This window comes from Podarcis cretensis, assembly GCF_951804945.1.
Source record: "Podarcis cretensis genome assembly, chromosome: 2".
Lineage (NCBI taxonomy): Eukaryota > Metazoa > Chordata > Lepidosauria > Squamata > Lacertidae > Podarcis > Podarcis cretensis.
This window is the reverse complement of record NC_137171.1, coordinates 11,142,287-11,168,096: the sequence shown is the minus strand read 5'-3', so window position 1 is coordinate 11,168,096 and position 25,810 is coordinate 11,142,287. Positions and strand designations below refer to the sequence as shown.

At 43.2% G+C, this 25,810-nt stretch overlaps 1 protein-coding gene and 1 long non-coding RNA gene across 4 annotated transcripts in view; one reads left to right on the top strand and one right to left on the bottom strand.

Annotated features, from left to right (window-relative positions):
• Positions 1-25,810, bottom strand: part of LOC307210810 — a 554,287-nt gene that overhangs the window by 210,164 nt on the left and 318,313 nt on the right. The window lies entirely within an intron of this gene.
• Positions 1-25,810, top strand: part of LOC307210706 (homeobox protein Hox-D3-like) — a 93,191-nt gene that overhangs the window by 41,877 nt on the left and 25,504 nt on the right. Inside the window, exons 1-3 of one of the 3 annotated variants that reach the window (XM_079966848.1) lie at positions 128-228; positions 11,764-12,136; positions 13,706-15,910. In XM_079966848.1, coding sequence (XP_079822974.1) covers positions 11,809-12,136; positions 13,706-14,385 — 1,008 coding nt within the window. In that variant the 5' untranslated portion in view covers positions 128-228; positions 11,764-11,808 and the 3' untranslated portion in view covers positions 14,386-15,910. Of the gene's footprint in view, positions 1-127; positions 229-11,763; positions 12,137-13,705; positions 15,911-25,810 lie in introns of those variants that run through there. The other 2 variants (XM_079966847.1, XR_013836086.1) reach the window with 2 other exon arrangements.

The window sequence follows — 25,810 nt, the reverse complement described above, 5'->3', positions numbered from 1 at the left end:
CCTTATCCCACTGCTCCTAACCACCACTCAAAGCAGCATAATCTGCTACTATTAAGCCAATACCACCCCTACTCTTCAACAACGACCCCCTCCCCCCTTAAAAAAAGCCTCCCTCCCCGCCTAGCCCCCTAGATGCACAGTCCCCCCCCCCTCCTTGTTTAGGCTACGCGCAGAGATGTGAACTTTTGTAGCTCTGCTTTTCAGTCTTCGCCCGTGAAAGCGTTAAAGGTAAGGGGTCTGGAACTCGTATGCAGCAGCCGGCTTTTGTAGCGATGATTTATTGCTTCAATCTTGGTTCACCCAGAGTTCACATGGATTTGCTGCTTCTGAGAGCTAAAAGATGGTCTCACTTGACAAGTGTGACTATTCCAAATGCTTCTCTCTCTCTCTCTCTCTCTCTCTCTCTCTCTCTCTCATCTTCTCTAGTGCAAAATCGTTTATAATTGAACCTTAAAAAAAAAAAAAATCAACACCCCGATTTGCTTTTGGATGAGCAGGAATCAGGGATCTAATTGATTATAGATACTATATATAAATATATATATATATTTGTGTAGGTGCGCGTGGGGGTTGCGTAACAGGCACATATAATAATGTATAATATTTGCATTTCATATGTGCGTGTGTGTATTTGTAACAACGCACGGAGCGCGCCCACACGAGGGTCTTCAGACAAAAGGAGAAGAGGGGCTTAGAAGCACAAAAAAAACCCCCAACCCCACCGCTTTCATCACCCTCCTTTCCCCCCCCCGATCTTTCTTTGTTGCTAACCTGGATTGGGGCGGGGGTCTGAGGGGCGAATATGGAAGGAGCCGGTTCTAACTCGCATCGTGTTAAATCTCAGAGAAATTAGGACTCCTTTCTTCTGCTGGGGTGGGTGGGGGGAGATATTGCATTATTGGTTCTGCCCTCCCTTACCCTTCCACCCTAAATGCTGTTGAGACGCCCCCCCCCCTTAAAAATCGTTAAATATACAAGCAATAGTGGTGGCGTGGTTTTTTGGGGGTTTTTTTTTTAAAGGATACTGCAGAATCATCAAGCCTAGATTTGCATAACGTGACTTGCCTGCCAAGTACCCCCCAGCCTACAGCATTCTCTTGAAATGAATGGACCGAAATAGCTAAATAATAAATAGATAAACGAGGAGCCCATTGCATACTGTATGGGACTGTGGGATGCCCATATTCGTCTACAAGATAAAGCATTATGGGACTGATAATATCAAGCTAATTTCCCAGAGAGGGAAAGTTTTTGTTTTGTTTTTTGTTTTTTGTTTCTGTTTTTGTTTTATCGCGTGGTTTATGCTGCAGAGAAACCAGGGGGTTATCCCCCTTCAAAACCAAGGTTCAAAATAGCATGAATTACTCGCAGTACCCAAAAAAGAAAAGAAAAAAGTCTCCTTTATAATAATCACATATTTGGGGGGTATAGAAGGAGGCAGTTTTAACATAGATATATAACAACTTTTGAAACCGTTTGCAAGCAAGTCCCGTTGAAACTTCTCTAGAGGAAAAATGGTATAAGATGGACCTGAATTTCAGGCCAGAACTAAATCCCCCAACCTTCAGCGAATCAGTTCGGTGGCATTTCCTTAATTTCGTCCACAGCTAAATTAACCTGCGACTTTAGCGCTGGGCTCCTTCCGTACATTTGCTTGGAAACTAACGGTCCTGTGGATTCCAACGGGACTCATCTAAGGCTTGATTGCAGCCTTGATTTCAAAGGACTCTACTTCCAAATGCAAATTCCCGTTGATATATGTTTCATCCAGCCTGCTTCTCAATAGCTGGGTCATCCAATCCATTTGAATGATGGGCAGCTGTCAGTCACCACCACCTTAAAACATGCATTTGCTTGGAAGTAAGGCCCTTTTTGCACAGTTATCAGTGGGACTTTTACTTCCAAGTTTAGCATCGGAGCAGTCATCTCAACAAAATTAACTAGGTTCCTAAACAGAACGGCCACAGCCCAGTTCAGAATTAAACGCGTTTAGCCTCATAGAAACCCAGCCTTCCAGCTTCAATACTTCGTTGGATTGTGCCCTATATATATCCCCCCCCCCGGTTGGCCATAAGATTTGTAGTGGGGGGTGGGGGTGGGAATGACTGAGTGGATAGATGCTTGTGGTGACTCGGTACCAAATACCGATAACACGTGCGTCCACACACACACACACACACACACACACACACACACACAATCTCTTAGCAAAAGCTTCTTGCGATTATGCGAATGCATAAGACCCCGAGTAGTTCTATTGAAGCCTTGCAAGCTAAACCACCGTCCCCCCAAAAAAATGCTTATCAGTTTTCTGGCAAAGTTCTAGAATTGAAAATCACCAACAAATAGAACAGGAAAACCAAACCAAAGTAAAAGCCTAATATAAAACTGTGTTTCATTAAAACAATATATCTTCTTTTTTAAAAATAGGTACAGTATTTCCCACCCATTCCTATTAAACTAAGTTTTGTTAGCACGCTAAGTACTGAGATAGGGAAGTGAGATGAACTGGATTCTGTAACGAACTCCTCCGTGTAAAGAAAGGATATGGAATGGGGGCCTGGATCGGTGCGTGAGGAGAGGAGCCGCGTAGGTGGGTATAATACCCTATTTACAACGCCTTATTTTAAATCCTCACCTAACTGTCCGAGATGCCCGCAAAAGTCGACATACGAAAAAGAAAAGTTGTAGACCGTGCGCGTACAAGCAAGAAGAGAACTCGCCCGCCGAAATAGTTTCAAAAAGGCAACTAAAATGAAGTCATCTAGTTTTTAAAAATTAGTCTGTCTCTATTAATTTGCAAAAAACAAAACAAAACAAAACAAAAAAACCCAGTCAGCTTCCAGTAGCAGAAATGCAAATATTTCCTCAAAACAGTGTGTTTCTGTAAGGGGGTGGCAGGAAAAAAATGCTGCATACATTAGGATGTATGGATCTTCCCAATCATTTCACCGGGGGCTTGACATTTCTGGCAGGGATAAGAGGATTCAAAATGTGTTCCCTTGAAATCAAAAGCATGGTGATTCTTTGACGGAAAGGGCCACAGGGTAGCTGTTTCAGGGGGTCCGAAAAGGGGAGGTTTGGTGTCCTGGGCTACGTCTTCCCACAATTTCCAATTAACATGTGGAACTCACTGCCACAAGATGGTGCGATGGCCATTAGTTCAGCTGGCTTTCAGAAAAGATTAGACAAGTTCATGGAGAGCAAGTGTTGTAGCTAAAAGTTGCTGCCATGTCAAGAGGAAGTCTGTCTGTGGCTATCAGTAAAGGTAAAGGTAAAGGTACCCCTGCCCGTACGGGCCAGTCTTGACAGACTCTGGGGTTGTGCGCCCATCTCACTTAAGAGGCCAGGGGCCAGCGCTGTCCGGAGACACTTCCGGGTCACGTGGCCAGCGTGACAAAGCTGCATCTGGCGAGCCAGAGCCGCACACGGAAACGCCGTTTACCTTCCCGCTGGTAAGCGGTCCCTATTTATCTACTTGCACCCGGAGGTGCTTTCGAACTGCTAGGTTGGCAGGCGCTGGGACCGAGCAGCGGGAGCGCACCCCGCCGCAGGGATTCGAACCGCCAACCTTTCGATCGGCAAGTCCTAGGCGCTGAGGCTTTAACCCACAGCGCCACCTGCGTAGGTGGGAACAAACAACAAGGGTTGACCACACCTGCCATCATGCCTTGCTTCTGAGCTTCCAGAGACGTCTACCTAGGTATTGAATACAGACTGCTGGACAGATAGATTTGGGTGGACCATGTGACTCAGACCTTTAAGAAATAAATATAGCTAATGGCTTCAAATCCAGGCACTACTGACCTCAAGAACTACAAGTTCTGCTTCCCTGTCCTGAAACTTGAGAGACATGACATAGAAATAGCAGAATGATTAACTGCAGAGCCATTACATATATTTATCATTAACAGCTCCATCCACAATTAATTTTAGAGGAGCAATGTGAGGGTTGGGGAGGATGTTGGTTTTTAATCCAATTCTGATTTTTTTGAAAGAGTCAAAGAATTTAGTTTGAATCATGTTATTTTTAAATGCCCAGCACTTCTTATTAGATCCACCAAAGAGATATATTAAGTAGAATAAGGTGACTACTTTTGAGTCCCATACCCTTGAGTAACCTATGGCAAGGCCCCCCCCACTCCGTATCAAGGATTTAGCAGAATCAGCATGCTACTGCTTGGAGGGTTGAATAAGATTTGATCCAGATTTTCTTGGCTGTTTTTTAACCAAGAAAAAACAAAGCAAAACAAAACTGTACCCTCTCAAGCTAGTGACAACAGTCCCACCTACTGTAATAAAACAACAACAACAACCCTTCTTAGGTACCTTCCATAAAATGTGACAATGGAGCAACAGGCAGAAAAGTTGTGATAAAAGGGGAATTTTGTATTGGCTAATAAAGAACACAGCACAGCAAGGAGAGAACAGAGTTTAAAGCTATGGCTGGCTTTATGATGGACAGTCCTTAAGGCTACCACTGTTTTCCTGTTAACATTATACTTGGAATTTAAGTTCTCTTGAAATCGGTGTGACTCCCAGGCAGGCCTGTCTCCTTCTTGCCCAACATTTTGGAATGGGAGGCTTCGCCAGCGAGCCCTGTAAGTCAGTGAGGAACAGCAAAAACACCAATGCAATGAATTTTAAAATATCTCTTAATAATAGCCATTTACAGTATACCCCCATGCATGTCTACTTAGAAGTAAACCACATTCAGTTTAGCAGGCCATACTCCTAAATAAGGGTGTGTAGGATTGCAGCCTTGATGTTATAAATGTTTTGAATAAAATAGTATTACACTTAAATAAAACTTTTCTTTTTTTAATCGCCAAGTGCTTGACAAACTTTGTACTCACTGGCCAGAACTTTGCAACAGGGAAGCAGGTTTACTTTATAGTGGGCAGAAAAAACCTACATAGTTTCCCTGTATGTTTCTATAGGTAGAACATGTTTCTTTTTAAGTGAATGATAACCATCTTAGTTGGGTTTTTGAAATATCTACTAAGGGGATTACAACTTTTACGTGCTCCCCAGTCCTAAGTGCATAGCTAATGAATATATTGTGGTGAGAATATTATTCACCCAGAACTGCTACACTGTCTATATCTATCTATCTATCTATCTATCTATCTATCTATCTATCTATCTATCATCTATATCTATCTATCTATCTATCATCTATATTTATCTATCATCTATCTATCTATCTATCTATCTATCTATCTATCTATCTATCTCTATCTATCTATCTATCTATCTATCTATCTATCTATCTATCTATCTATATCTATCATCTATCTCTATCTATCATCTATCTATCTATCTATCTATCTATCTATCTATCTATCTATCTATCATCTATCTATCTATCTATCTATCTATCAATCTATCTATCTATCTATCATCTATCATCTATCATCTATCTATATCTATCTATCTATCTATATCTATCTATCTATCTATCTATCTATCTATCTATCTATCTATCTATATCTATCTATCTATCTATCTATCATCTATCTATCTATCTATCTATCTATCTATCTATCTATCTATCTAATCTCCAGGGCTTTTTCAGTCAGAACTCACTGGAAGTCAGTTCTAGAACCTCTCAGGTGGGCGCCATTGCCATTATAAGAGAACAAGGGAGGCATTCATGGTGAGTTCCAACACCTATTTTTCTAGAAAAATAGCACTATCTATATCAATATCACACATGTAAACATAATGCAATCATTCTAGTGCAAGCCAGCAAAAGTCAAACTGTAATGAGTGAGATTCAAGTTTGTCAGTCCTTATAATGGTACCTTAGTCACAGCTGCTTTTTGCACCCCTCATAAGTAAGCAGTGTGCTATCTTAAATCAGCTATCACACACAACTTTAATACAGCCCCTGTCCTCTAAGATGCAATATACATAGGTCGAAACACATTAAGTTGACCTGTGGCATTTTAAAAGCTCGGATTCTTACACACTGCTTGTGATGATGATGGACAAAACACAGTTTATGTAAACTCATTTATCCACCTGTGGTTTTAAAAATGCCCTTGGACTTCAGCAGGCAGCCAGCTTGTGTGCAAGACTTGTGTGTATTCTGCCAGTTAACAAAAGCACAGAATTGAGCGCAGAACACAACCTGCTGGGAATCTCTGTTTTCATTTTAGAAAGCAAACCATGTTTCTATCCCTCATGACTGGGGTGAATAGGGCTGAAACTGAGTAAGCAACGCTGAGTGAAAGCTAGAGAGGCAGCTGATAGGATCATGATCTGGGCTGTATTATTGCATAGTTCTGTGCCCTTCCCCTTTATTTGAATCAAATAAATTATGCAAAATAAATAAATATAAGGGAAGCAGGCTTCAGCACACAGTTTTCCTTGGAGCAAAATTGGGGTTACTTTGCAGCAGATTCCCCACCCCCCGCCCTCACCCCCCAGTGCACAGCCTATGAATTTGTCGGAGGACAGCGTATCGATGGCCCATTCATTTCCATCAGTGAGGTTACAGCTGTTCACATAGCTTACCAGCCAACTTAATATCATTAGCTCCCATTGCTCTTGCTAAATCCAATACACCTTTCTGAGCTCTTTTGTATGCCTGCCACCATTTCTACAGGCCAATGATTTTCCCAATAGACTCTGCTTGTCTCTTCCAGGAGAATATTGCTTCATTTTAAATAAAAACTCCCCACTGCGGAACTTATATAGACCTTTACTCTTCAGGTCACTGAGTTGGGGGGGGGAAGAAATGTTAGGAAAAGCTGCTGGCTTATTTTCACCTATTTGCACTGGGTAAATTTAATATAAATAGATACCGTATTGATGGCAAGCCAAATATTTATTCCACAAATAATTCCAGTACTGTTGTTTTTTTTTTACATGAAACAAGCCATTACTTCTAACTTAGGCATCAATAGCAATTATGAAATACAGACCTCTCTGCAGTGCAATCACCGTTCTGCTGCCATGCAGCATTTCCTATGCTAGTGGGATTATACAGACACACCACCTGCCTTTGATTAGTCATTGCTTCCCCACAAATCCACGGTCCAATCCTCATTGGAAGCTAAACAGATTTTTGTCACCAATGGTACTATGATGTGCCTCCCCAAACCACTTCACTTTTATTTTTTTAGATGTGCACCAAAATGTTTTGAGCATATGTTTAGAAATGTGAGAGGGACGCGGGTGGTGCTGTGGGTTAAACCACAGAGCCTAGGGCTTGCCGATCGGAAGGTCAGCGGTTCGAATCCCCATGACGGGGTGAGCTCCCGTTGCTCGCTCCCTGCTCCTGCCAACCTAGCAGTTCAAAAGCATGAAGTACAAGTAGATAAATAGGTACCGCTCCGGCGGGAAGGTAAACGGCATTTCCGTGCACTGCTCTGGTTCACCAGAAGAGACTTAGTCATGCTGGCCACATGACCCAGAAGCTGTATGCCGGCTCCCTCGGCTAGTAAAGCGAGATGAGTGCCGCAACCCCAGAGTCGTCCGCAACTGGACCTAATGGTCAGGGGTCCCTTTACCTTTATCTAAAAATGTGAATGTGACAAATACATGTGCAAATGTACCAGACAGACATCTTCTTCAGGGAACCATGATGGCCTACAGTTCTTTCATAAAATCATAGAATTGTAGAGTTGGAAGGGACCATGAGGGTAATCTTGTCCACCTCCCTGCAATGCAGAAATCTTTTGCCCAATGTAGGGCTTGAACCATTGACCCTGGGATGAAGAATTTCATGCTCTACCGAATGAGATATCCCTTTGTCACGTGTACACTTATTGGTAAACATGGATGAGCCCCTGTGTAAGATGTGAAGCACCGTATTTTTCTCTCTATAAGATGCACCAGACTACAAGACGCACCTAGTTTTTGGAGGAGGAAAACAAGAAAAAAAATATTCTGAATCTCAGAAGCCAGAACAGCAAGAGGGATCGCTGCGCAGTGAAAGCAGCAATCCCTCTTGCTGTTCTGGCTTATGTGATAGCTGTGCATCCTGCATTCACTCCATAAGATGCACACACATTTCCCCTTACTTTTTAGGAGGGAAAAAGTGAGTCTTATAGAGCAAAAAATACGGTAGCTATCAGTCTTTAGGGCATGGGTGGAGAATTTGTTGAGATGGTGTTGGACTCCAACCCCCATCATCCCTGTCCATGCAGACAGGGGTTCATGGAAGTTGGAGTCCAGCAACCTATGGCGGGCTAGAGGTTCCCCACCTGTGCTTTCGGGTGAATCCCTCATTCACTGAAATTAGATGCAGCACTTCTTCAGTAATGAAAGAGTAAAGGAATTGATTCCAGGGTTCCTGAGGAACATAATAACAGAAGCAATGAGCAGCACTCTTTCTGTCTGTGTAGGGTTATTTTAGATGGATCACCAAAGGGCTGGCAGAAGGTGTTGTGGACAATGTTGCAAGCTGTGACAAGATGCATTTCAATGGGATTCAGACCCAGGCTTACAAATCTCTGGGTAGGACTGGGGAATGTATGGTGAGCAGGGAAGGCATCTTTAAGTGGCATGAACTTCAAAGACAGGTTTCCCCAACACTCAAGTTTTGATATTTCAAAGGAGACCACAGAGCAGTATCGTAGAGAGACTTGCTCAGGAAATGTTTAGGATACACCCCCTTGATTATTCCACTTTTCAGTATTAAAAAAGAACAGTAGGCTCTAGCTCAGGGGTCAGCAAACTTTTTCAGCAGGGGGCCAGTCCACTGTCCCTCAAATCTTGGGGGGGGGGGCAGACTATATTGGGGGGGGAATGAACAAATTCCTATGCCCCATAAATAACCCAGAAATGCATTTTAAATAAAAGCACACATTCTACTCATGTAAAAACACCAGGCAGGCCCCACAAATAACCCAGAGGTGCATTTTTTAAAAAAGTAGACATTCTACTCATGTAAAAAACCCGCTAATTTCCGGACTGTCTGCGGGCTGGATTTAGAAGGCAATTGGGCCGTATTCGGCCCCTGGGCCTTAGTTTGCCTACTCATGCTCTAGCGCTTATACAGAGATATAAGGGAAAGCATGCAAGCAATACTATATCAAAATCAGTAAGAAGTGAACCTTTTCCTGACCTCCAGCAATCCAGAAAATGAATGCAACGAAACAAGGGTGGTGGGCAAACATTAGGGCAATTGGCACCAATACTTATCTTGTATTAGTTTTTTAAAAAAATTGCTCAGGTTCTTTAATACAGTGACAATGTACATGGCTAATTGGAAGCAAGCCCTGTTGAATTCAGTAGCCCTTGCTCTCAGGTGAGTGTGTACCAGATTGCAGCCTGAGTAACTTAAATTTAAAGATAATGGCATCGCAATGTGATGAACATTGACTCAGAAATATGTCCCACTGTATTTAATAGCACTTGCTTCTTTGTAAGTATGCTTATAATTGAAACCCCGCACTACGTACTGCTATTGAGATTTTTTTGCTGCTTACCACCCATGTCCATTGCTCTTACAGTAGTGGATACTTATCCCCTGTTGTACGATTTCTGGATACAGAATTGCTGTAGGGCTACTGTGTACTCTCCCACCCCACCCCAACACAGCTAAGGCTTAGCATTGTATCTATCACCTCCTCTGTGCTTTGGAGAGATTATCTGGCCAAAGTGAAGGGAACATATTTGTCCTTATAGTCAGCATCAGGCAGCACTGTGTTCTTATTATGGTTCTTTACCTTTAAAACCACACTTGGACCAGACAGCTTTTTAAACAGAGGACCCATTTAAATAGAGTTGTCATCTGTACATGTGGCTACTACAGTCGTGAGAGGAGATATATCTCCTTATACCCAGCAGAAGACTGCATCCAGGTGTATATATGCACATACATGTACACTGGATTGGTGATGGGTAAAGGTTATTATTAGTATAAGGGTTTGGGAGCTCATCTCCCAATTATACTCCCTCACCCAAATGCTGCTTGGCACAAGCCAACAAACACCAAAGAGTCCTCCCTCCCCTCTCCCAGTTATACTTTTTGATCTCTTCATTGGCATCATTTTAGCATGCTTGCTTTTGACCATCATTAATTAAGGTGACAGAACAAGCTTGGGAATTGAAATTAATATTCAAAATTCCCCAGAATGTGAAATGTTGTTCATGGAATCTCAGCTCCGAATGTGGAATCTTCATCTCCAAATATGAGAGCTGTGGATTTAGTGGCATCTCTTGATTTGTTTTGACTTAGACAGTAAACTGTAATATAAGCATATATTAAACTGTAATATAATCATAACTTCCAACTATCAAATACTATCATATATAATAATAAATACTAAGACTTATTCTCCTAGCATCTATTCTTATGTAGACATAACGGCATCACCTATACACAAGAGAGCGATAATGCCATGCTCAGAGGAAACTCCAAGGTTTTCAGAAGTGGGGTCATTTTTTTTGGGGGGGGACTCCTAAGGAAAAGGAGCCCCCAAACAACCCATTCAGGAATGAGCATGCTCAATGGACCCATAATGTTGGGGAGGGCTCCAGAAGACTGGAGGAGGGAAAATAATTTTATGGAGCATTCTGAGAGAATGCATGGTGTGTTGGCCGAGACACTGAACTGGAGCACTTCACACTGCAATAATACACTGCAGCAGCAGCAGCAACAACAACAACAACTTATTTATACCCCACCCATCTGGCTGAGTTTCCCCAGCCACTCTGGGCGGCTCCCAATCAAGTGTTAAAAACAATACAGTACAGCATTAAATATTAAAAACTTCCCTAAACAGGGCTGCCTTCAGATGTCTTTTAAAAATAGGATAGCTGCTTATTTCCTTGACATCTGATGGGAGGGTGTTCCACAGGGCAGGTGCCACTACTGAGAAGGCCCTCTGTCTGGCTCCCTGTAACCTCACTTCTCACAATGAGGGAACCGCCAGAAGGCCCTCGGTGCTGGATCTCAGCATCTGGGCTGAATGATGGGGGTGGAGACACTCCCTCAGGTATACAATCTTGTTGTATGCCCCACTTGTTCAATCATTAAATATCATTCTAACCACTATTTACGTATATAATGCTGTTTCTCAAACACAATATAAAATCAGACATAACTATGTGTCAGTTTTCAAATTCATTAATAAGGCAACCAAACAGAAACATATTAACATAAATGATATATAAAATTATACATAAAAATAAATCTTAGCCTATACAATAAATAAAACATACATAAAAAGCTGAACGTTAGATCTTGTTGGAAGCCATATCACCTTGTTTAAGTTAAGGGGCTTTTAGCTGTATTAAACATCACAGACATGTCCATATTGAACAACAAATATTTGATCTTATCCCTATGACTGACGGTAGTGACCGCTGGTAAAGATTTCTCTAAATATTTTTGCTTTGGTGTTTCACTTATCAAATACTACCAAGCACCAAAACCACTGTGTACCAGCAGTCAAATGCTGTCAAATATTAAAATCAACTCTGGCAAATACAGACATTAAATGTGTATACTTGACAATGTTTGCGGAGGATAATTTCTGAGAGCAAAATAGTTTCAACTCTAAACATGTTGAAACTCAAAAGACTGTCTTTGTTTAAAGTTCATGATTCTTGCTCTCTCTCTTTTTGGTGGGTTCCTTTTTCTGGACAGAGGCCAGAATGGTCGGTAAATGTTTTTGCTTTGAGATGTGGGCATGTTTACTTCGGATGTTTCTCTTTAGCTTTTGGAACACATGTGTGAGAAGGATCCTTCATCAGTGGTAATAACTGGAGCTCTGTCTGGATTCCTTTCACATTCATTTCAAGGTATCTGTCTCCTTCCCTGCCCCTTCAGTCAGACAAGAACAGGAAATGCAAAAAGCTCATCATGAAGATGACCAGAATTCCTCAGAAAGCAATTTGGATCCCATTAGAAAGGATTCCTTTAGTCAGCAACAATTTCCAGCTCCACTGGTACACCAGGAGCCAGAAACATCCACAAGGTCTCCAACAGGCCAAAAAGGCACCGAACAGGCATCTCTAGGGAACACCAATGATCAGACCTCAAAATTACAACAGTCTCCATTGGTTACCAATGGCACTAGCAAGGCACATGTTAGCCATTTACCAAAACAAGTCTTCCCTTGGATGAAAGAAACAAGACACAGCAGCAAGCAGAAGAGCAACCTTCCATCTTCAGGTACCTTGTTTTATCTATCATCTCCCATGCTTGATTCCAATGTGCATCTATCCAATGGTAGCCAACATGGTGCCCTCATGAGGTTGATAGACACCCACCAGTCCCAGACAGCAATGGTCAGGGATGATGGGAGTTGTAGCCAAACAGCAGCATCTGGAATGCACATCATTGGCTACCATGGATCTAGGCTATAGCTTTCCTTGCACTTTCAAATAAGTGTTCACATGCAGTACTTTAGCTTACACCATGTCCTTCCTCCAAGGAACTAAGCACACATTATGGAGGGTTCTCTGGTGGTCTTCCGTCCAGAGACTGCTTAAGGCCAGACACTCTTAACTCTACCGGTTGAACCACAGCATGTGTCTTCAGAGCATTTTCTGGACAATAACTTACAAAGTACTTCTATATTTTTTTATTTGCTTATGTTTATATCCCATCTTATATTGGGATAATAGGAGCAACTAGGCTTCCACTTGAGGAATTCAGTAAGAAATATATATATATATATATATATATATATATATATATATATATATATATTTAGAAGTTGCTCTAGTATATTCTTTATAGGTCCTTTACCAACCCCAACCTCCCGGTACTATGAGAATAGCCATATGTCTTATTAAACATTAGGTTTTCATTTAGATTAATCCATTAGCGTAGGAAGGATATAGACTGGGCGTAGAGACAAAGAGATAGACAAACATAATAGCATAGCATAGAATAAAACGGATCAGAACATTTCCATTCTTTGCAAATGGAAACACAAGACCCTCCAAACTGACTTTCAAAGAATGCAGAATGTTACTGAGCTGAACCAAATATTCTCCAGTTTCCAATTTTTAGTGGAAACTAGCAATTATGGGAGAACATAAATACTCACGTTTTCCAATTAAGTTACCATTATTTCTCTTGAGTTTTTTTTTGGGGGGTGAGGTGGGGGTGGCACCTTTACCCCTCTGACTTTTCTTCCATCTTGTATGAATTACATCAGTGATCCAACTCAGGCACAGATTACACAATTAGCAGGATGATGCAACATTCAATACTATCCAGTCAATCAGATTGGGTTGTGTGATGTCACTCACTGAGGGTAAAATAAGCAAAGATTTCTTGCCAAGTGCCTTGTGGAAGTGAGGGTGGGACCACCAAAAAAGGGCAACACAACTGAACACATTTGCCAAAATCTGTGAGTTGTTTTGGTTCAGCTCTAACATCTCTCTGAGTTTGAGCCGCACATAACATGCATGCTTGTACAATGGGGTAGAGAATCTGTGGCCTTCCAGATGTCATCAGACTCCAACTCCCATCAGCCTCAGCCAGCAAGGAGAATGATAGAGATGTGGGGACCTGTAGTCCAGCAGCATCAGGAGGACCACAAGTTCCCCACCTCTGATGTACACTATACATTATATTATTGTTGTTGTTGTTATTATTATTATTATTATTATTATTATTATTATTATTATTATATCTCCCAGGTACAAGATTTTGTGAGGCAATACATCTATTCCTTGCAAAGTCATTAAGGATCAAGCTGAACTGACTTTTTCCATTTTCTTCATTTAGACCCCAGCTCCTCTCCACCAAGTCTCTCCTCATCCAAGAGAGTGCGCACAGCCTACACCCAAACGCAGCTGGTGGAACTGGAGAAGGAGTTCCATTTTAATAGATACCTCTGCCGGCCACGCAGGCTGGAAATGGCCCGGCTTCTGAGGCTCTCTGAGAGGCAAATCAAGATCTGGTTCCAGAACAGAAGGATGAAGTATAAGAAAGACAGCAGGGTCAAGGGGACCATTGGGAAGTCCCCGAGCAAAAGTCCTCAAGTGAGTGACTATTTCAGTCAAATGGAGGCTGAGTATGATTTGGCCACACCAAGTTCATGTAGCAAGGTCCAGGGAGGGGTATATAGTTATACAGACCCTCTCTTTGACAGCCCCTTAACGTCCATCTCCTTGGAGTATGGCCCCCTTTCTCTGCAAGGAGACAGTCATCATTATGGACCTCCAGTTCTGCAAGGGAGTCCAAGTGAAGTGGAAGAAAATTACCTGGGAAATATGCCCGAGGCTGACTCACTCTTCAGCTTCCCTGACTGTTCCTCTGCAAACCTGGACTACAGCTGTGTTGCCGAAATCCCCAGTCATCACCAGCTTGGGCTGTCCAACTCACATCCCATTTACACAGATTTAACAACACATCCTGTGCCTCAGGGAGATTCTCAGGGACCTGTAAATCTTATGCATCTGTGAGGGCTCTCTCTGCCATGGAAACCAAGCAGGGGAAATTGCTACAGTCCTATTATCTCATTAAAAAAGAAAAAAACCCTCTAAGTGCAACCAACAGCATTTCTCTCCCCCAACCCCCCTCCAACCGCCCACCACTCCTATCTGCCCACCCATTACCTCCCACTTATTTAACTGTACTGGACATTCATTGGTGGGGGAGGGGCTGCAGCTGGATGCTGCAAAGTTGATAATTCACTCAAAGCAAGGCTGTCTTCAAACCAAACCTAAGGCAGTCTATGCACTGGATTTTTAAATATCCTTTTTGTAAAGAGGGTTTTGTGAATGATATTGCAAAGGAAGGCAGTGTGGGTCTCAGTTGTTCAGCAGCTATTGGCCTCATGATCCTCTTGGAAAAGGGGAGAAATCAGGCTGATCATAGTTGCTCTGGTTTTCAGGCATTCATTTCACAAAGTGAAAGACTTTAACTAACCTTGCCACTCCATACAAGTCAGCTCAGAAGCAAATCTTTTTGAGATCAATTGGGTTTACTCCTAGAAGAGTAGGTGTAGAATTGCAGCCTTAGTGTGGATATTCCCAAGTCCAGTTCTTTGCCTATTCCATTCCAAAGGTTTAGCACTTCACAGCGTGAAGAGCAGACACCTTGCCCTAATAGCAGGGATCTTTTAAGGTCCAATATCTTTCTACAGGCAAACACAGATGACCATTTACCAACCATAATAGTCCTGGTGGCTAGTGCCCATTGGCACTGGTGGGTCCTCACTATGGCCCCATGTGAACCAAGAGTAGACTCGGAACTCCTGTGAAGGGGTCAAGCCCAGGAGAAGATTGGCAGTGGTAGTCAAGCTGTTTCTCCAAGAAAGCTTGCCCATCAGTACTGATCTTCTGACTGAGAAATCCCACTGAGCCACTGATGAACCCCAGGTACCATAGATCATAGTTTGAAAAGCCATTGCTGTATGTTGCTATTGTCTAAGCCTCATCAAAGTATTTTCTGACAGAACTGTGGTGCCAATGCAGCAAGAATAGGCAAGATGCATATTCCTCCTTCCTCTTTCATCCCTTGCCAGGGTGTTACCATCCCTAGGTAAGAACCTAGAGCTATCAGGGAAGTCCACTCCAAGAAACCCTGTTGCAGAGAGTCGATATCTCCAGAATGCACTAAATCTTTGACAATAAGCATCTCCCAATGCATGCCTAACATAAAAGATAACACTTCAAATTCCACACCTACATCTTAAAAAACAAAACAAAACCTCCTATGATCCAGCTCCAATATTGAAATCACCTGCTTGTTGTAGTTCCAGGCCAAGTGAATGGCTGCCTCTGAGGGCTATTGTCTTGCCATCAGGCGCGGCTAGCGAATGCGTCTTGGGAGAACCAGCTCGCAACCTCGCTGCTGCAGCAGTGAGCAATGTTTTCACTGCACGTTACACGTCACCGATGGTTTATTTTTAATGATTGCTTGGCTCTTGGCATCTATTTTAATGTACTGTTTTGATACTGGAAATAAAGAGGCTTTTTAAAAACAGCACCGGGAGATTTTCTTGGCGTAGGCAGACTAGCTTTTCTCCATGAACACTGCTCTGTTGTTCTTAGAATCACTTTGCCATCTTGTAGTTTACTAGGGGCTGGGCCTCACCCTTCCCTCACCCCCATTAATCATCAAGACAGCACGTACTTCAGAAGGCCTCTAGCTCTTTCATCTCCCAGTTAGTATGCAGCTTTGGAGCTTAGCCTGCTTGTGCATTTCTCTCCCCCACCTCCTAAACTGGCCCCTGCCTTCCATTAAACCTCTTCCATTTCCTTGGACTACAAGTTAGCGAGACCTTCTATCCTCCTTTAAGCAGCTTCTGCTACGGCAAGTATCAGTCAAGAGAGTTTAGTGGTAAGATGCAAGGTCCAGTTTGCAAAAGAATCCAGCTTGCATGGTGCTGCGTTCATTGTTTCATGGTAACGGGAGGTGCTTTTTTTGGTGCCAAAATAAAGAACCAGTTTCTTCTGATAACCCAGCTTGAGGCTTTGGTCATATGAAACAGTTGCCCTTGTACTACCTGCTGACTACAAGTTGCCCTTGGTTCACTAGTGTGAACATCTAGAAAACCCTAATGTGTGTGTTAAAAACACAGTTGTTGAGGTCCCAGCATCAGTTGCCCCTGTTAGAATGAAAGTGCTAAATCTGAAATGAATTTTTTTGGTCAAATTTGAAATACAGACACAAAAAATAAACATATAAAAATTCAAGTGTGATGCTGTGAATTTCAAACATTGTCTGATTTCACTTTAAAATTCAGTCAATATTTAGCACTTACTAGCCAATTTGGTTTCAGCCTGAAAATTCCACTATACCACATGTTAAAACCTCTCCAATTTAAACTATTTTTAAAAAAGGTTTAATTTTGGTGGGATCAGTCCCAATTCACCTGCGGATGAATTTTCGCGAAATGTTGTTAAAGATCAATCTGTCAATATTTTTACACCTTTAAGAAGTATTATTAAATGCATAAATCCTGCAGAATACATAGTCAGGGAACTACAATAATATAAATGCAATTCCCACCTCCAAGTCAATTTGTCTCTAGGAGAATTTGAGAACACCATCATCACCCTGGCATATTCTCAGTTCTATTTGCTATCAAGTGTGGAATAACAGATCTTGGAATGCAACAGTCTACAGGAATGTTTTAAGAGTATTTTGCATGGCAAAGTATCCCAAAGGTGTAATGCATAATTCTCAAATAATCTGGTGCAATAACTAAAAATATTTGTGTGGTCATTGAGAGGGGTCGTAGCTCAGAGGAAGTTCTCATGCTTTCATCTGCAGCATCTCCAGTTAAAAGGATATAGGGTAGCAAAGTTGGGAGAGATGCCCAATGTCACAATGGGTCAGTGCGTCTGGCCCATTGTTAACCAGAAGGTTGGTGGTTTGAGTTCACCCAGGGATGGCTGTGATCAGGATTCCTGCATTGCTGGGGGTTGAACTAGATGACGCTTCCAACTCTGTGATTCTGTGATATTCACCCACCAGAGACTGTGAAGAGCTACTGAAATAGACAAGGGATGAGTATGTGGTTGGACTCCAGCTCCCATTGTGCCTGATCATTGTTCATGCTGGATGGGGGTTGATGGGAACAGCAGTCTGCATAGGCACCAGGTTTTCCATCCCTGGAGTAGAAGTGGGCTAGATGGACTCCATGTTTAATTCAACACAAGGTAGCTTCCCATGTTCATCTGGAAATCTCATCTTTCTGTTTTTCATGCACCTGTAATGCATCGCAACCCACATGCTGTGCCCTAGTGGATGGTGATTGTTGGCATGGGGCAAGGTGAGCATTGGGGCATAGTAGAGCACAGGTTTCACCAGAAGGTCTTTAGCAGATGGAAACAGCACACAGGTTTCTCCTGAGCTGCTTCCAACATGGCCCACATGTCTCAGTGGCTACTGCAACTAAGTACTGCAGAGGACTGGGTGAGGGTGGAGGTGGTGGGGGATGCCTTGGGTGGTATTCAGCTACATTTTTGCACAAGCACAATGCTTTCCTCCCCTGCACGAGTCCCACAACACCTCCCAAATATTCTCTAGAGGGTTGGGGGAACGTCCATAACGTATGGGGGAAGGTGAGGGGGAGGTTGTTCCATTGAGCAAGGGGAAAAAATACAGGCAACCCCCCCCCCCCATTTACCTAGGGGTTATGTTCTGAGACATCAGTGAAATCATGTATATTTGAAACATTATTGAAAAAGCCTTCAAATGCCCTGTTTGCCCAAAATGCCCCAAAGCCATCCCTGCCCTGCCTCTGCCCTGCCCAGTTCTGCCCCATTTTGTGATGTTTTTGTGACTTTTGGGGTCACTTCTGGGTTTGGTGCAATGCACGTATGCGCGGTCGCACATATATTGAATGTGCATAAATGGGGGTTTCCTGTATGCCAATGGAACAATTTGCTGAGTGCTACATTGAATAACCTTGGGTCCCCAGATGTGTTTGGACTATAACCCTCATAATCCCTGATCATTCATTACACTGACTGTGAGTGATGGGAATTGTAGTCTAAGTGCTCAACAGCACCTGGGCACCCTTCCTCCACTTTTCCACACAGCCCCTTACAGATCTAGTAGGGACTCTATTAAATTGGGGTCCCTTGGCTCTTGATACGGACTCAGTCCCATCTCATGATGGGACTACATAAGCCAAGCCTGAAATTTGTTGACAGTCGCAATTAGCCTCAAAAGTTTCTTGTGTGAAACCAGTTTAGAAACAGTGACACAACTGCCCTGCCTTTGATTCTCAGTGGACATTTCTTCACTGAAATGGAACTGCATCAAATTTAAAGGCAAACATGGGGAACCTCAGGCATGGGGACAAATCTGTTCCTCCAGGCCTCCCTGCCCAGACTTTGGGACTCTGCTCCTAGTGGTACCATTCAATGGTCCTGCTTCACATTCTCAAGTGCCTTTTGTCCTTAAACCAGTAGTTTTCAACCAGTGTGCTGTGGCACCCTGGGATATCTTGAATGATGGGTGCTGTGGGCAACACTAGCCTCTGTTCCTCTTTCCTTCCCTCTCTCCTCTGATGCTATCTCACATCTCTACCTCCGAAAGGCTTCCACAGCTGTTTATTGCAGCAGCCCTGGCTATGAGCTCTGCAGGAGAATGGTGCCTCTGGGGCTGGCCAGGAGGTGCTTTCCAGGTCCCTATGGGGCAGCGTGAGGAGGCACCTCTCTTTGGGGTCTGGGGAGAGGCAGCTCAGAGACCAGGGTCAGCAACTGGAGAGGGGAGAGGAGGCTGAAGGAACACTCCACAAGGGAAGGTGTCTGAGAAAGGGTGAGAGGCTGCCAGCTCTGCAGGCAAGGGGTAACATAACTGGGCCGCTGAGCCCCACAGGGGAGCTGCAGAAAGAATGTAGTTGGTCAAGGGAGCTGTGGACTCAAAAAGGTTGAAATCCTCTACCTTAAACTGCAAGTGGTGAGCCAGTGTGGTGTAGTGGTTAAGAGCAGTAGACTCGTAATCTGGTGAACCAGGTTCGCATCTCCGCTCTTCCACATGCAGCTGCTGGGTGACCAAAGGAGAATGTTAGCCGCTTTGAGACTCCTTAGGGTAGTGATAAAGCGGGATATCAAATCCAAACTCTTCTTTTCTTCTTCTTGTTTGTCAGGATGGAGGGGTGTGGGCGCGTAGAAATCTGAGCTCTGACTATTGCATGACTGGAATATCGTATACTCTACAAAGGTATTCGTCAATTGCCTCTGGCCCTGTTCCCTAGTGGCACACAACCACTGAAAGGCTGTCCATTAAGGAGTATGGCATACTCTCCAACATTTCTCTGATGAAGATAGGGATGTACTAAGGAAAAGTGGGACATTCCGGATCAAATCAGAAACCGGGATGGCTTCTGTAAATCTGGGACTGACCTTGGAAAATAGGGACACTTGGAGGTGACATATGTTCCTGAGGCTGAAGGAATATGACTCCATCCCCCCAAATCCATCTCAAGTCTACCCAAACAGCTCTTAAAATTTTAGTAAAATAATAATAATTCTGGCCTATACCACTTTTATCTGTAAGTGGGGAATTGCATGACTGAATGGTACACACCACACATTCAAAGCATATTTTCCCCTCCCTGTAGTTTGTTAAGGCTGCTGGAGCTTGCTGCTCTGGGAGGGCTAAACTACAGATTCCAGGATTCTGGGGGGGGGGGTGAGAGATGCTTTAAATATATGGTGGTGTGAATGCTTTAGTCTGAAAGCAGAACTTAATCAGGCCCCTGCCCTGTGGATGTGTTGGTTTTTTTTAGAGAGAGTGTGTTTGTGTGTTGTGTGTAACCTGGACTTGACTGCTAACTTCTGCTCTGAACCCGAAAGGAGGAGAGAAGGTAGAGTTAATTTTCTCGTCTACCAGCTTCCCCTTCTTATTGGGAAAAGAGAGAGAGAGAGATCTTTGCTGAGGCTGCTGTGATAACAACTCTCTTCCTGTAAGGAGACCTCTGAAGAAAATGCCGAGGTTGCAAACATTAAGTATCCGTGAAACAACAACGGAGGCAGCTTTGCTGCACAAAATGAAAATGCGGCGGTGCAGATAAATGTAAAACACATTGCAGCGGCTCTGGTTCTTTCCCGTGGCATCAGGCAATTACGATAACACAACTTTCCACTGTATTTTATTGTATCTCCCCCTCAAAAGATGAATAGCCTACCGGCACAATCTACATATTGTAATTAACTGATAAATATTTAATAAGGCCAAGAACTTTATCCTTTCTTGGCTTTCCAGCAAGAAACTGGAAAGTGGGTAAACGTAAAAAAATAAAATAAAAAATAAACATTCCTTGCCCACCCCCCTCTTTCCCCATCCCCTTAGCGGTTTGAAAGCTAGAACCTATCAGTGCATTTATAAAATAAGTAAGAAAGAATATATCAGGGAGCAGAATGCAAAGGAAATATAAAAGGAGAAATTAGAAGAGGGGGAGAGGTAAATTTGCTGACATAAGCACACATCTCCAGATTGTAATCTGAAATAAAATAGCAGGAGTTTGGACAGACAGAGGATGAATCTGAGGTTAAATTGTTATTTACAGAAGAGCAAAGAGTGGAGCAGAAAGCAAAGGGACCCTATAGCACCAGCCCTCAATCTCTGCTATGTGAAGTTTAATCATGAATTACTGTGAAATAAAGGCAGGGGCGGTCCAATCCCAATTGCTGCTTTAGGCAAAATTTAGTTATATTTCGGTTTTATGTCTAGAGAGTCAGAGTGTCAGAGTGCTTAGAGTGTTGCACTTTGACCTCAAATCCCCACACATGCACTTATCCTCACTTACCTGGGAGTAAGTCCCATCGAGTGAATGGGGTTTATTTCTGAATCAACATGCAGAACAGTGCGTTGTAAGGGGGTTTGTGCCAGTCGGCCTAACCTCCCTCCTAGGATTGTCGTAAGGATAATGCGGGAGAATCATGTGCACTGTCTTGAGGTCTTTGGGAAAAAGCAGGATTAAAATGTTGTTGCCCTGTTGCTGCCAAAGGAACCTTCTAGTTGGCTTTTGGTTTCCCTTGATTATACAGTGGTATAGGTAAAGGTAAATGGGACCCCTGACCATTAGGTCCAGTCGTGACCGACTCTGGGGTTGTGGCGCTCATCTCGCTTTACTGGCCGAGGGAGCCGGCGTACAGCTTCCGGGTCATGTGGCCAGCACGACTAAGCCGCTTCTGGCAAACCAGAGCAGCGCACGGAAACGCCGTTTACCTTCCCGCTGGAGCGGTACCTATTTATCTACTTACCCTTTGACGTGCTTTCGAACTGCTAGGTTGGCAGGAGCTGGGACTCACCCCGTCGTGGGGATTCGAACCGCCGACCTTCTGATCGACAAGTCCTAGGCTCTGTGGTTTAACCCGCAGTGCCACCCGCGTCCAATTATACAGTGGTACCTCGGGCTAAATACGTTTCAGGTTACATACGCTTCAGGTTACAGACTCCGATAATCCAGAAATAGTACCTTGGTTTAAGAACTTTGCTTCAGGATGAGAACAGAAATCATGCTCCAGCGGCGCAGCAGCAGCAGGAGGCCCCATTAGCTAAAGTGGTGCTTCAGGTTAAGAACAGTTTCAGGTTAAGAATGGACCTCCGGAACGAATTAAGTACGTAACCAGAGGTACCACTGTATACCCCTTCTTATGTTTCGTTAAGTGAATTGTGCAAGGAGAACAGGCTGGGAACTGGGAAAGCAGAGCAAGTGAAGCATAGGCTCCTTGTTCTGAGGTTTTAGAGCCAAGGGCATTTGCGTCCCTGCCTTTCAGGATTTCCTAGAGTCATCTGACACCTCCACTTCTGATGGCCCTGGCAGCTGTCTATACAGTGGTACCTCAGGTTAAGTACCGTATTTTTTGCTCTATAAGACTCACTTTTCCCCTCCTAAAAAGTAAGGGTAAATGTGTGTGCGTCTTATGGAGCGAATGCAGGCTGCGCAGCTATCACAGAAGCCAGAACAGCAAGAGGGATTGCTGCTTTCACTGCGCAGTGATCCCTCTTGCTGTTCTGGCTTCTGAGATTCAGAATATTTTTTTTCTTGTTTTCCTCCTCCAAAAACTAGGTGCATCTTGATGCGTCTTATAGAGCAAAAAATACGGTACTTAATTCTTTCTGGAGGTCTGTTCTTAACTTGAAGCACCACGTTAGCTAATGGGGCCTCTTGCTGCTGCTGCGCCACCGCTGTATGATTTCTGGGTACTATTTCTGGGTTAGCGGAGTCTGTAACCTGAAGCGTATGTAACCTGAGGTACCACTGTACTGTGTCGGGCTGACCCTGATAAATTCTGTACATGCTCAGGAGACCCTTTCCCTCTCCAGCCAGCCTGACTGGCATGTTTGCTAATTCAGTGTGAGAAATAAGATGTTCAGAAGATAATGCAGCCTTGCAAAACAGACTCCTAGGTATGTCACGGGGAAATCTGGAGTTTGGCACGTGCTCTGATGTGGATGCATGGAATTCCTGTGTGAGCAGCATTCATTTCTCCATTCAGAATGGTAGTTCGGTGCACATGCCGGATATTATGCATATGCATGGTTTCTGAAGTAGGATGGTGAATTCACCTGTGTGCACACATTTTCATTTGTGCGCCAGTTTCTTCATCCACATCTGTGCGCAAATCATTGCCAAAAACCTTGCAAAGGCACATGCTTTCTAAGGGGATGGTCACGATAATAAAAGAAATAAAGTCATGTACATCAAAGTAGGCAGACCGTGAGAAAAAGATGAAATCTCTTATTTCAAAACACGTGTTTTAATCTTCGTATGTTTTCGACAGATCTGATGGAGGTCCTTAATTATGACCTTTGAATTATTGGGATTGGCTGTGTTGGACTCAAAATAGAATGGAATGGCTTTTGTTTGTTAATCTGATACTATGAACTCAATTAATTAATTAACTAATCAGAGACTTAATAGGAACAACAAGAAAAATAGTGATCTGTGGTGCACAGCGTGCTTTGCAATCCTTATCTTTCAGACTTACTTAAAAAAAGAAACTGCAGCTTTAAAATCCAGAGTGAATTAAATCTGAAATCAGAAAACAACCTGCAGACTAACCAAATGAATTCTGCATTCCTTTAATCAAATTCATTTGTGAGTTAACCCAGGAGGTGTTCCTTCTAGTGCTCCAGTGCTTATTTTGGGGTCATTTTAACCACTTTCTAGAGTCTTATCTAACATGGGGGGGGCATATGTAAAAGAAGAGGGCATGACTTTGGCACCGTTAACAATTCCGCAGAAGAAGTAATTTCAGCAGGCATAGCTTATGTTGTCATTAAGTCTTTCTGCAGCTTTGCATCTGGCCAGCCTATAAATGATAGGCTACATTTCTGGGTTATTTCACCGAGGAAAACAGAATTTCCCTAACATAAGAAATCTTTTATTAATTCAAGATGCCAGTGATATTCTGTCAACCCAGTCCAGGAAACCAAGAGCAGAGGAGGAGTACATATATACCATCTTGCATTTCAAGAAAGAATACCAAATTTATGGCTTGCACGTGGGCACAGACTGATAACAGTTCCAGTGAGATCAACAACTTCTTAGACTATTGGCAGGGAAAGTAGGTGTGTGGTTTATGTGCCTATTCTGGGAGCTGGATGCAACTACAGTGGTACCTCAGGTTAAGTACTTAATTCGTTCCGGAGGTCCGTACTTAACCTGAAACTGTTCTTAACCTGAAGCACCACTTTAGCTAATGGTGCCTCCTTCTGCTACTGCGCCACTGGAGTACAATTTCTGTTCTCATCCTGAAGCAAAGTTCTTAACCTGAAGCAATATTTCTGGGTTAGCGGAGTCTGTAACCTGAAGCGTATGTAACCTGAAGTGTATGTAACCCGAGGTACCACTGTAGATGCAAAATGGAGAAGAAGGTTTTCTACTTAGGTACTACTTAGCAAAAAGTACCTGCAGTGGATTTCATGGCAGGGGGCATAATCATTATCATTAATATCATTTCCACTGGCAAATTATCATCTGAATAACATTTAATATTCCAGTGCTTTTTTTTTTTTTTTTAGCATCCAAACTACTTCACTTAAGCTATCTTTGTATTAACCCTTACAACAGCCCTGTAGAGTAGGTCTTGTGACATATATGGGGGGGCAAGGTTAAGGTCACAGCTACACTGCACATTTGAAGGTCATGGCTTTCCCCAATGAATCCTGTGAACTGCAGTCTGCCCCTCACAGAGCTACAATTCCAAGTACCCTTAAAACCACAGTTCCCAAGATTCTTTGGGAAAGCCATGCGAGTGTGACCTAAGTGAATAAGATCTTCTCTGAGACCACCCTAGGGAGTTCACAGCTGAAGTAAGATTTGACTGCACGGGTTGGGGTTCAGTCTGTGATCTTCATCACTGTGCTTACGCCACAGCAAACTGTGGTATATAGCCAAGAGATCATTGGTTCAGAATCCTTCCACAACCATTCTAAGTTGGCACATACCTTTATGGGTACAGTGGTACCTCAGGTTAAGTACTTAATTTGTTCCAGAGGTCCGTTCTTAACCTGAAACTGTTCTTAACCTGAAGCACCACTTTAGCTAATGGGGTCTCCCACTGCCACCGCGCCACCGGAGCACAATTTCTGTTCTCATTCTGAAGCAAAGTTCTTAACCTGAGGTACTATTTCTGGGTTAGTGGAGTCTGTTACATGAAGCGTATGTAACCTGAGGTACCACTGTACCAACAAAAATGTTGTGAAATAGTGACAAACATTTGAGTGCTCCAGAACTCTTCATCAAGCTGGATGGAACATGAAGCAGGGAATGAGGAAAAATAAAAATACAAAAAATTAAGCTGGATGTTATGTTGATGGGGCCAAAGCATCCAATCTAGGTTTTGTGTTCTTAATTCCCTCCTTGTCTGCCCACCTCCTGCTTTGTGTAACATCTGAAGCTCCCCACTATTTTTTGACATTTCCATTGGAGGTATTGCCAATGATGGAATATTAGACCTCCCTTTGTCTTTTCTTATGGAATCCATGTTTGCTTTTTGTGTCCCTCTGTCATGATGAAGTTCATTTTCCCCTTGAAGGAAGGGGTAGGATTTAAACACATGATAAATAAATTAACATGGGCATAATGACCTCGCCCCCATTGCAATTGCACATATCCTCATTCAAAACATTTTGACTCTCAAATGTGGCACATGTGAGTGATTGCCTAGTCAAATTTTGATTTATGGCTGTAGATAGCATGACATTTGACAGTCCTAATGAAGTCGGGCTTCTTTGGCCTGCTTCCTTGTTTCCCATCTTTTAATCTTTTTGGATGGCTTTGTGGTGAGCCAGTGTGGTAGTGGTTAAGAGCGGTAGACTCGTAATCTGGTGAACCGGGTTCATGTCTCTGTTCCTCCACATGCAGCTGCTGGGTGACCTTGGGCTAGTCACACTTCTCTGGAGTCTCTCAGC